The sequence below is a fragment of the Bos javanicus genome, chromosome 6, assembly GCF_032452875.1.
Source record: "Bos javanicus breed banteng chromosome 6, ARS-OSU_banteng_1.0, whole genome shotgun sequence".
NCBI classification, from domain to species: Eukaryota; Metazoa; Chordata; class Mammalia; order Artiodactyla; family Bovidae; genus Bos; species Bos javanicus.
Window position 1 is genome coordinate 59,289,180 of NC_083873.1, and position 12,956 is coordinate 59,302,135.

General features: G+C 34.5%; 1 protein-coding gene across 4 annotated transcripts in view; it reads right to left on the bottom strand.

Annotated features, from left to right (window-relative positions):
* The window catches only part of PDS5A (PDS5 cohesin associated factor A), a 133,809-nt gene that overhangs the window by 69,063 nt on the left and 51,790 nt on the right, over nucleotides 1-12,956 (bottom strand). For all 4 annotated transcript variants that reach the window (XM_061421178.1, XM_061421177.1, XM_061421179.1 and 1 more), the window contains 3 exons: nucleotides 10,044-10,124; nucleotides 4,903-5,043; nucleotides 582-697 (listed from right to left, as the gene is read on the bottom strand). In XM_061421178.1, the coding sequence (XP_061277162.1) occupies nucleotides 582-697; nucleotides 4,903-5,043; nucleotides 10,044-10,124 (338 nt within the window). The remainder of the gene's footprint in view (nucleotides 1-581; nucleotides 698-4,902; nucleotides 5,044-10,043; nucleotides 10,125-12,956) is intronic.

Consider the following 12,956-nt stretch of genomic DNA (forward strand, 5'->3'; position numbering starts at 1 on the left):
GACTTTTTAATCAATGTTTGAAGTAAAGAAACATGTAAATGTAACACAAGAAAGCAATTTAATAAATTTCATAGATTTTCCAACCTTACCATCAAGTTGAATAGAACACAATAATTCCAAGTTCTTTAGAAGGAACATTAAAAGCTTTGAGCAGTGCTATTTTCCATTTCAAAATCAGACAATACTGAATTGTTTAAAACACACATCTTGCTACCAGATAAGCTATGTATCTAAAGGATAAGCACCAGTAAATAAATAAACTGTTTGAGTGAAATATGGCATGGACTGGACCATGATGTCTTCAATCTCATGATTTAAAAATTTTAAGACTCTGCAGATCTTCAAATGTTTATTCTAATGACATTATTTTAGCACACACAAGAAAGATTAAAATCTGTTATGTGGGTAAATAAAAAAAAGCTTTCTTCATAAAAAATTGCTCTTCAGTTTACTCTCCGAGAGAGACAGTAACATTGGTATTAAAAAAACATATATTGAAGTTTGATATATGTGGTTTTAATCAGGTGGGCCATACTGACTAGCCTCCAAAACATAGAGTCCACAGAATTGTATTCTCTTACCGTCCAAGAAAACACTGCCACAGAGGACGATTCTGTGTTGCTAAATCGGAATCTTTAGAGCCAAACAATTTAGCTAAAAGTCGAACAACAGCTAATCGTTCTTCTCCATCATTGCTCTAAGAGAAAAAAGAAAATAAATAAAACCTGAGATTTATTCATCAGATTATAAAAAAATAACATAAAATAGTCCCAAGAAGCTGCAATTTCACTATTTTTGCTTATAATGATGAAAACTTTAAAATATTGTATTCTCTCATTTACTATGCAGAAGTTGATTTAATTCCACATTAGATCATCAGGTCCTTTGCTCTTATTTCATTCCCTCTCAACTGTTAATTTATGCCTGTTTTCTCTGCTTGCTTGCAATCTGCACAGATGCTGTAGAAATATGAAGATAATTATTTAATTCTAACATTCCCTAAGAGTCCTATAAAAAATTCTGTGAATGGAAGACCTACAAGTAACTTCTGCCCTACAATTTCATCTCCAACATAAACCCATATCAATTAAGGTTTTGATATCTGAAAGGTTTTTTTTTTTCGGTATATGAAGTTTTAATCAATGATCCCCTCCTGACTGGAGCACAAAATACTGAAGAATGTCATGATTCAGAAAAATTCATTTTAACAGAAGAGAATGAATCTTACAAGGATCTATAAAGTCAAGTGAACTGAACACTACAAAAAAGCAAAACTTCATTTTTGATAGGGGCCTATTTTCTTATCCTGAATCAATATACATTACAAAAATGTCCTTCATTTCACTAGTGAAGCCACATTAATATATATTTGAATTATTCTAAAACCACATGGTGCATGAAATGTTTTAAAAGTTACACACTCCCTAGGAAAATAAAGACAATAACCAAAAGCAATTGCTAACTTCTAAAGTGTTCAAATACAATAACAAAAAGCAACTTCCAATTTTTAAAATGTTCAAATACAGTGTGTCTAAAGTAATACCAGAAAGTCAATACATACTCATGGGAAAAGATAGCAAGGTAAAAAAGAAAGACTAGAGGAGGTATTATCTTTTTTTAAAGAATGCTTTAATTTTCAGAGATAGGGGTTTTGTGGTTAAAAGATAGGCACACTTATCAAACAGGTAAAAATGAAAATTCAAGGTTTAAAACTTAAAACTACAAAAATGATTTTCTTCGACAAAGTCTTTCTCAAGCAATATGACTACAATGAAGAACAGTGCTGCCTTTTGTAAGTTCAACTGACTAGCTAACATAATTTATTTTCTTTTTAAAGAAAAACCAATCTATCCCTTAAATTTCAAGCACTAGAAAAAGTGGAAATTTTACTTTACTTGAAAGTAACCACTTCAGTAGCCTGGTGATTATTTCACATGTAACTACTGAAATAAAACTAAATGAAAACTTACCACTCACCCCCTGCCTTTTTTGATTTTTAAATATGTTCCTTGAGTGAGACTGGAATAGGATGATAATGAAGGTAATTTTTTTCTGGTGCAAAAACTATTTGGTGTCTCTGATACATACCTATATTGGTAATCTATCTCTAAGTGAAAATTATCTCATTGAGCTATTACCTAATATATTGTTTGAATACAAATATATAAAGTATTAATTAAAAGAATGGGTAAAAATCAGAAATTCTGTATTAATAATTTATCAGTGGCTTTCTAAAAGAAATTCAAAAGGCCACCTAGTTTTTATTTTTCTTCAGCCTTAGTTGGAAAAGGTAACCAACTCTGTTACTGTTTCTAATTAACGTAATCGATTCAGAACAATTCTCTGTAAAAATTTTCTCCAACCAAAATAAAGCAATTATGATTGTGTTTTAATGTTTTAAATTGAGGAATAAATATAAATGCCTATCTCTGGCTAACATGAAAAAATTATAATGTAAAATGTGGCAAATTTTCTGACAACTATAGCCATTGCTGCTAAGTAACTCAGCTATCAGAGTACCCCGTAAAACACGAGAGAGTAACAGCACTCTGTGGACTATGCAATGGAGAGTGTACACAGGTGCAGACAGTGGCCCAGTATAAAAAGTAAAATCAAACAGTGATTCTGAAGCATTTTCTCAAACACTTTTATTGTCTTTAGAGGACTTTTCACTACAAAGAAGCTGTAGCTACAATTCAGCAATACATCTACAGAAAGTCACCACAGCCATAAAAAACTTCCTAGGCTATCTGCTTAGCATATACTGGTGACTCAAAAAAGGGGCACTCTAATTATATACAGATAGGCTTTCTAGATGGTGAAGTGGTAAAAAAAATCCACCTGCCAATGAAGGAGATGCAAGAGACACAGGTTTGATGTATGGGGTCAGAAAGATCTCTTCAGAGTAGGAAATGGCAACCTGCTCCAGTATTCTTGACTGGAAAATACCATAGACAGAGGAGCCTGGTGGGCTACAGCCCAAGGGATTGGAAAGAGTTGGACACAATTAAGCACACACACACAATTCTATAGAGAGAGTATCTGAACTACTCTGAATCTGTTTCTTCACTTGGGATGAGAAAAGTAATACTGGTGCAGGCTAGGGTTACAGTCAGAAGCAAATAAGAACATAGGTGATAGCACTTGCTGTAAAACAATAAAATATTCCCTTACTATTAGATACAGTACTAGTTCAACATAAAGTTTTAAAAAGGCAAAAATTTATCTAAGAATACAGAAAAACATAAAAATCAATGGTCTTGGGTTATACATATTGTATTAAAAGAGACTATATAGAAATAACATTAACTAAGGTGCTAAATTTAAAAAAAAAGGGAATTAAGGAATCTATAAAAAATTTTTTTGTGCGCCTACTGCTAAAGTATGCCTATGAAAATACCAAATTTTCATAGAGAGGGTACAAGATGAAGAGTAATTGAGGACAACTGTGGTAGAGACAAGCTCATAACCCATTTAAGGTACTACTACTCAAGTTCTAGCCAAACGTTGTCAAATCATCTGATTTTTTTTTTTCTTAAAGAAAATGTTTAATCTGGAGTTTTCAACAAAGTCCGATTTTAAAATTTATTCATTCACTCAATGTTATCAACTTTTTAAAAAGAGAAAATTCTTTGTATGACATTTTGAAATAAAATTTATCAAATAAAACATTTTTGGGAGGCCAGATTCAGCTCTTAACTTCTGATGTAAGTAAATGAACTTATAGAAGAATGGGGTATGGACAACCAATGTAGTTTAACTTCATTCTGTTTACATTAAGCTTACACATTGAAATCCTGAAGTCTAGTTCCTAATCCATTCCCACCATCTATTATAGCAGCCTTGTTTAAGGATTAAAGAGGCTTGATTTTCATATTCAAACTCTATATATTAGACTGGGAGAAAATATTTTAATGCCTTATAAAATAATTTGGTATGGAACCACTCTTAGACTGTTGTGGAAATAAACCTATTATTAAAAAACAAAACAAAACTCTGTTCTCTGTGTAACATTTTCCGTACAACAGTTTCTGAGAAACCTGGTAAAATGTCTTTCATATGTGAACAGCAAATTCTTGTCATAAAACAAAATGGACAAATCTTATACCTGTTTTAAGAGTTTGAAATCAGAGTTCGAATCCCAAATACATTTTAACTATGTAAATGGACAAAATGATTCATCTTAAACTTTTCATAATAATTTATCTTATGTTTTTCATAACTTAAAAAATCAAAATTGGTAGTGTTGGTCCTAAATATACCATAGTCTGATTTAAGGATTAAATAAAATACTGGATATTAAAAAAATTTTTCAAAAATTCCAGAATATCAAGCAAAATGTAACATGTTCTTTTCTAAAGTTTAACAAGGAGAAAGGACTGAGTGTTAAGATTTTCGTATTTTTTGAGGCATTATGAATTTGTTTAGTTGGCTATTTAAAAAAACAACAGTAAAAAAAAAAACCTCCCAGATATGCTCAAGTCATAACATAAAATTTTTGTCCTTGATCTATACTATGAAAGGGCCAAATAGTTAAAATCAAGATCCTTTGAGTACTGAGTCTGATATCATTTGATGTTCTAAAACATATACATATAATAATATATATCATTTAATAACATTTTATACATTTTGGGGATAACTCCACTTTCCATATGTTATTTGTATCACTGTGTTTATCAGGCGTTTAACAATTAAGTAAATTATAATTTTAATTGCAATGAAAAACATCACTGAGATGAGAGTCTCTGTTTCACTTGAATGATTAAAAAAGATGTATACCTTAACTAAATATAAGATAAATTGAACTCACATTTTATTCTTTTACAGTTAAAGGAAAACAATATAACATATATGTTTCTCTCAAAAGTTAAAGAACTTAGAAATTATAGTCAGTCCTACCTTCAGTTTGAATTCAAGCTGCGGCATAACAGATAATAATAAATGGGGATCTATAGCAAAAAGTTCCTGAATCAGATCAAATACATGTTCTGACAAATCACTTACTGATGATCTTCCCAGCACCAGTACTTGATTGAAAAACTAAAGGAGACAGAAACAAAAACAAAATATCCATTTAATTTAAAAACTTGGACTGGCTTTTTATAAATGTGTTAAAAGAAAACTATAAATTAGGCATTCCATATACAAGTGAGGAAGATGAAAAAGAACCGATGTTTCAATTACTAATATATATAATAGGGTAGTCACCAAAACAGAACAAATCTCCAAATATCATCAAATTATGACTGTTATATGAAAAATTTTAAAAGTAATTGAGTTGTTACCTTTTTTCCAAATTAGGATGACAATTCTAGGAATGAACTGTTATTAAAAAAAAAAAACAATTTAAATAGTTTATTTAATCCATTGTAGAGGATTTTATCAGAGAAGGTAATGGCACCCCACTCCAGTACTCTTGCCTGGAAAATCACACGGACAGAGGAGTGTGGTAGGCTGCAGTGCATGGGGTCCCTGGAAATGGCAACCCACTCCAGTGTTCTTGCCTGGAGAACCCCAGGGACGAGTGGGCTGCCGTCTCTGGGGTTACACAGAGTCGGACATGACTGAAGCGACTTAGCAGCAGCAGAGGATTTTATAGAGAAATTTCTTTAGAGCAGACAAAAAATTTTAAATGACTAAATCTTTTGGATTTTTAAGTTTGAGTAATTTCTTTACTTGGGCTTCCCAAGTAGCACAGTGGTAAAGAATTCACCTGCCAGTGCAGGAGACTCAAGAGACGTGTGTTTGATCCCTGGGTTGGGAAGAACTCCTGAGGTAGGAAATGCCACTCCAATACGCCTCCCTGGAAAATTCCATAGACAGAAGAGCCTGGCAGACTATCATCCATGAGGTCACAGAGTTGGACTCAACTAAGCAACTGAGCATGTGTGGACACATACACACTTTCTCTATGAATTTAGCAATAAAGAATAACTGAAGGTGGAGGATGAGTTGCTTTTCCCCCCCCAAAATACCCAGAAAGAGACTTTCCTAGCAGTATAGTGATAAGAATCTGCCTGCCAAGGGTCATGGGTTCAATCCCTGGTCCAGGAAGATTCCACATGCTGCGGAGCAACTAAGCCCGTATGGCACAACTACTGATCCTATGAGGCTTGACTGCTGATCCCGCGCACCCTAAAGCCTGTACTCCACAACAAGAGAAGCCACTGCAATGAGAAGCCCACATACTGCTACCATGAGTTGAGCCCACTTGCTGCAACTAGATAAAGCTTGAACACTGCAACAAAGACCCAGCACAGCCAAAAAAAACCCCAGAAAGTCAGAAACATTTTAAATCAGAGGACAAAGAGAAGGAAAAGGTGATGATGCAAAGGCTAATAATTTAAAAGCATTATAGGAAGAAGAAACAAAGAGAATATAATATCAAAGCACAAATTAAAAGATATCTCCACTCCTTTCTAACAAAATTAAATTAGAAAAAATACTTTTAAAATGTAAAAATGCTATTATTTTCTCCCATTCTGAAGGCTGCCTTTTCACCTTGCTAATAGTTTCCTTTGTTGTGCAGAAGCTTTTAAGTTTAATTAGGTCCCATTTGTTTATTTTCGCTTTTATTTCCGATATTCTGGGAGGTGGGTCATAGAGGATCCTGCTGTGATGTATGTCGGAGAGTGTTTTGCCTATGTTCTCTTCTAGGAGTTTTATAGTTTCTGGTCTTACATTGAGATCTTTAATCCATTTTGAGTTTATTTTTGTGTATGGTGTTAGAAAGTGGTCTAGTTTCATTCTTTTACAAGCGGTTAACCAGTTTTCCCAGCACCACTTGTTAAAGAGGTTGTCTTTAATCCACTGTATATTCTTGCCTCCTTTGTCAAAGATAAGGTGTCCATATGTGCGTGGATTTATCTCTGGGCTTTCTATTTTGTTCCATTGATCTATATTTTTGTCTTTGTGCCAGTACCATACTGTCTTGATAACTGTGGCTTTGTAATAGAGCCTGAAGTCAGGCAGGTTGATTCCTCCAGTTCCATTCTTCTTTCTCAAGATCGCTTTGGCTATTCGAGGTTTTTTGTATTTCCATACAAATTGTGAAATTATTTGTTCTAGCTCTGTGAAGAATACCGTTGGTAGCTTGATAGGGATTGCATTGAATCTATAAATTGCTTTGGGTAGTATACTCATTTTCACTATATTGATTCTTCCAATCCATGAACATGGTATATTTCTCCATCTATTAGTGTCCTCTTTGATCTCTTTCGCCAGTGTTTTATAGTTTTCTATATATAGGTCTTTGGTTTCTTTAGGTAGATATATTCCTAAGTATTTTATTCTTTCCGTTGCAATGGTGAATGGAATTGTTTCCTTAATTTCTCTTTCAGTTTTCTCATTATTAGTGTATAGGAATGCAAGGGATTTCTGTGTGTTGATTTTATATCCTGCAACTTTACTATAATCATTGATTAGCTCTAGTAATTTTCTGGTGGAGTCTTTAGGGTTTTCTATGTAAAGGATCATGTCATCTGCAAACAGTGAGAGTTTTACTTCTTCTTTTCCAATTTGGATTCCTTTTATTTCTTTTTCTGCTCTGACTGCTGTGGCCAAAACTTCCAAAACTATGTTGAATAGTAACGGTGAAAGTGGGCACCCCTGTCTTGTTCCTGACTTTAGAGAAAATACTTTCAATTTTTCACCATTGAGGATAATGTTTGTTGTGGGTTTGTCATATATAGCTTTTATTATGTTGAGGTATGTTCCTTCTATTCCTGCTTTCTGGAGAGTTCTTATCATAAATGGATGTTGAATTTTGTCAAAGGCTGTCTCTGCATCTATTGAGATAATCATATGGTTTTTGTTTTTCAATTTGTTAATGTGGTGTATAACATTGATTGATTAGCAAATGAAGCAACTGACAAACAACTAATCTCAAAAATATACAAGCAACTCCTACAGCCCAACTCCTGAAAAATAAATGACCCAATCAAAAAATGGGCCAAAGAACTAAATAGACATTTCTCCAAAGAAGACATACAGATGGCTAACAAACACATGAAAAGATGCTCAACATCACTCATTATCAGAGAAATGCAAATCAAAACCACTATGAGGTACCATTTCACACCAGTCAGAATGGCTGCAATCCATAAGCCTACAAGCAATAAATGCTGGAGAGGGTGTGGAGAGAAGGGAACTCTCTTGCACTGTTGGTGGGAATGCAAACTAGTACAGCCACTATGGAGAACAGTGTGGAGATTCCTTAAAAAACTGGAAATAGAACTGCCTTATGATCCAACAATCCCCCTGCTGGGCATACACACTGAGGAAACCAGAAGGGAAAGAGACACGTGTACCCCAATGTTCATCGCAGCACTGTTTATAATAGCCAGGACATGGAAGCAACCTAGATGCCCATCAGCAGATGAATGGATAAGAAAGCTGTGGTACATATACACAATGGAGTATTACTCAGCCATTAAAAAGAATACATTTGAATCAGTTCTAATGAGATGGATGAAACTGGAACCTATTATACAGAGTGAAGTAAGCCAGAAAGAAAAACACCAATACAGTATACTAACACATATATATGGAATTTAGAAAGATGGAAACAACAACCCTGTGTACAAGACAGCAAAAGAGACACCGATGTATAGATCAGTCTTATGGACTCTGTGGGAGAGGGAGAGGGTGGGGAGATTTGGGAAAATAGCATTGAAACATGTATAATATCATGTATGAAACGAGTCACCAATCCAGGTTCAATGCACGGTTCTGGATGCTTGGGGCTGGTGCACTGGGACGACCCAGAGGGAGGGGAGGGGAAGGAGGAGGGTGGAGGGTTCAGGATGGGGAATGCGGGTACACCTGTGGCGGATTCATTTCGATATTTGGCAAAACTAATACAATATTGTAAAGTTTAAAAATAAAATAAAATTTAAAAAAAACAAAAACAAAAAAAAATGTAAAAATGCTACAGAGGCAATTGTATGCAACTGATCTGAGCATGTTTTTGGTAGTATCATCAAATGATAAATTTCTTTTGAAAGACAACATATATTAAGAGTTAGAAAATATTGTGAAGAACTTGAAAAGAATAAGGAAAAGAGTTTTAACAAAATTTTAAACTACACATACACATATGAATAATTCTGGAAGGATATATGAAAATCTATTGGTAATGGCTATTTTTGAGAAGTGAGAAAAAGATACTTGAGACTGAAAAAAGACAAATTTCACTGTAGTATTTAGTAAATTAATACTAATAATTCATAAGATTTAAATATACTTAGACTTTTATACGTAGAAAACAATTCAACAGTAAATAAATACTACATTCAAGAAGACTGTACTAAAGAAAACACTGAAGAAAACCTAAATGCAAGGCAAGAGGGAAATGATTAGGTAAATTATATATGAATTTAAAGGAACACTTACAATCATTCTTGTCATAAATAAAAACATGATGTAAAAAAAAATGATGTCAAGATGTGGAAACATAAATGAACAATTCAGTTTTATATAAAGTGTCAAAAAACAGGTAAGAGTCTGACCAATGTTCAATAATGAACTTGCTACATTAAGGCAGCACAATTATAATATTTTTTTAGAATTACTTTATTGACTTTGTGGTAAAAACAAAACAATATATACACGAAAGTCAAAAACAACTTACTACTCTATTAACAACTATTTAAGAGGGAAAGCCAAAAAGGCTCAGAAGAATACTTTAGAGACATAAGGAAGAAACTATATATACAGAGAGCCAGAGATAAAGATGAAGGGAGAAAGTGAAAAAGACCAGCATAAGGAGATAAAAAGATAAAATACAAAGAAGAAAGGGTGGGAATTGCAGACCTAACATCCTCTATCTTGTGCCATTTAAAAACCATGTCTATAAAGCTTATAAAGTTATGCTGCATTTGGTTACATTTGGACATATCAGTTCTCTTATATATTTCTTCTAAATAGATGAAACTGTTTACAGGCTAAATAAGTCTTTATGTGAAGGGTTCTAATAAATTCATACCTTTATGGATTAAGAACTACAAAATTACAGAAAAAAGATAGGCAGAAATACCTACATTGGCAATGCATGCTTCAATAGTCTGGACTGTCCTTTTCAATAGGACTTTTGCGAGGTCAAACGACTGTTTATTTAAGTTCTGAAACACAAAAAATATGCAAAGTTACAAACAAATTAATGAATTTACAAGATAATACCACTAGATCATCAAAGTCTTCAAAGTTCAGAAAATATGAAGCAAAAAATATAACTGAACTGCATTCAAGGTTTTACCCAATATCCACTAGTCAAGACGTCATAAATGCAGAAGTTGCAAATAGCACAACCATGAAACAAAAACTAAAATACAAAAAAAAAAAAAAAAAGTAGGTAATTAGCCAAAAGTTCAACCCTATATTAAGTTTAGTTTTACTAAATCTAAGACTTTTAGGTTTTGTTAACCGGGAGCTGGTGATGGACAGGGAGGCCAGGCGTGCTGCAGTCCATGGGGTCGTAAAGAGTTAAGACACAACTGAGCGACTGAACTAAACCAATCTGAATTGATAATCACACCCATTTATCCCTTAACACCCACACATTATCCTCAGTATTTCACTGTCTAATCAATGTCTGTTCTGACGAAGAGGAGACATGGGAAGTGCTTCAAGCAAAATTCTCAATCAGTTGTATTTCTGAAATGCTAACTACTGCCTTCATTCCTCAAGATTCCCAATGCGTGGTAATAAATTAAAGGGTCTGAGGAAGTCTGCAAAAAGATATATTTAATTTTTTAAAGTTATTGAAAATGGAATCCTTGTGCTGAAAAATACCTATTAACATCTCTACACTTTGCAGTTTTAGACCAAACAGATTCATTCACCATCATCTTGCACTTATCTCCAAAAAAAGGCAAGGATATCCTATACCTTAGGTTGCGGCTACTGCTGCTGCTGCTAAGTCGCTTCAGTCGTGTCCGACTCTGTGCGACCCCATAGACAGCAGCCCACCAGGCTCCCCCGTCCCTGGGTTCTCCAGGCAAGAACACTGGAGTGGGTTGCCATTTCCTTCTCTAATGCAAGAAAGTGAAAAGTGAAAGTGAAGTCGCTCAGTTTTGTCCGCCTCTTAGCGACCCCATGGACTGCAGCCTACCAGGCTCCTCCATCCATAAGATTTTCCAGGCAAGAGTACTGGAGTGGGGTGCCATCGCCTTCTCCAATACCTTAGGTTAGTAGTCAGCAAAATTTTTATGCAAAGAGGCAGATGGTAGATATACACTTTAGGCTTTATTTATTGGCCAGCCATATCGTCACTGCTGCAACTACACACCTCTGGTTGTTGCAGCAGGAAACCAACCACAGACACAATGAAAACAAATAAGCATGGTTGTGTTCAAATAAAACTATATTTACATAAATAGGCAGTGGGCCAGATTTGGTCTACAGGCCATAGCTTCCTGCTACTTGCTCCAGGTTTTTATTCCATTTCCAAAAGACTAAGATTAGCTCAAAATTAAGGCAATCTTGGAGGAAACAAACAGGTGATGGAGATTAACATATACAAACTTCCACCTGCAAAATCACTGAGTCACAGATATGAAATGTACAGTGTGGGGAATACAATCAATAACTATGTAAATCTTTATATGCTGATACACTGTAACTAGATTTAGGTGATCATTTTGAACTGTAGAGAAATACTGTGTAACCACAACTAAGGAAGAGTTATGTAGATCAATCACACTTCAAAAACTCACTCATAAAAAAAGATATCAGATTTGTAGTTAAGGCAGGGGGTGGGGAGGCAGAATTAGATGAAGGCAGTCAAAAGGTACTTCCAACTAAGACGTAAGTACTAGTGACATAAACATGATAAATCTATTTAAAAACAGCTATATGTTATATGTGAGTGAAATTCATTAAGAGAGTAAATCCTAAGATTTATTTCATTTGCAAGAAAAAAAATTTTTTTCTATTTCTTTAATTTTGCAGCTATGAGATAATGGATGTTCACTAAATGTTTCATGTTTAAATGAAATAAATGATTTCATACTGCAGATGGTAAATACAGCCATGAAATTAAAAGACGCTTACTCCTTGGAAGGAAAGTTATGACCAACCTAGATAGCATATTCAAAAGCAGAGACATTACTTTGCCAACAAAGGTCTGTCTAGTCAAGGCTATGGTTTTTCCTGTGGTCATGTATGGATGCTAGAGTTGGACGGTGAAGAAGGCTGAGCGCTGAAGAATTGATGCTTTTGAACTGTGGTGTTGGAGAAGACTCTTGAGAGTCCCTTGGACTGCAAGGAGATCGAACCGGTCCATTCTAAAGGAGATCAGTCCTGGGTGTTCTTTGGAAGGATTGATGCTAAAGCTGAAACTCCAATACTTCGGCCACCTCATGCGAAGAGTTGATTCATTGGAAAAGACTCTGACGTTGGGAGGTATTGGGGGCAGGAGGAGAAGGGGATGACAGAGGATGAGATGGCTGGATGGCATCACTGACTTGATGGACATGAGTTTGAGTGAACTCCGGGAGTTGGTGATGGACAGGGAGGCCTGGAGTGCTGTGATTCATGGGGTCGCAGAGTCGGACAAGACTGAGCGACTGAACTGAACTGAATGTAGGTAAACGTATACAGTGCTCTATATCATTTGTATCTTGATAAAACTAAAAAAACCTATTTCCTAAAAAGGCATAGTTCTACTCATTAAAAATACACTCTAACTAGAATACAAACACCAAATACACTATTCCTCATAAAGTTTTTCCTTTCTTATTTTCCCTAACATATATAACCTCTCTGCCATACTCTCAAAATTTTGACCTATTATAGACTCATTTGAATTTTTAAAAAATGTAAATAATATATCAGTCAGGAAAAGAATTTATAATTGGTTGCATCTTATTGTGAATAGTATAATTAGATACACATTTATCAGACATCTGATGACAAGTCACTGAACAATTAGAGGAAAAGAGCAGGAAAGTAAG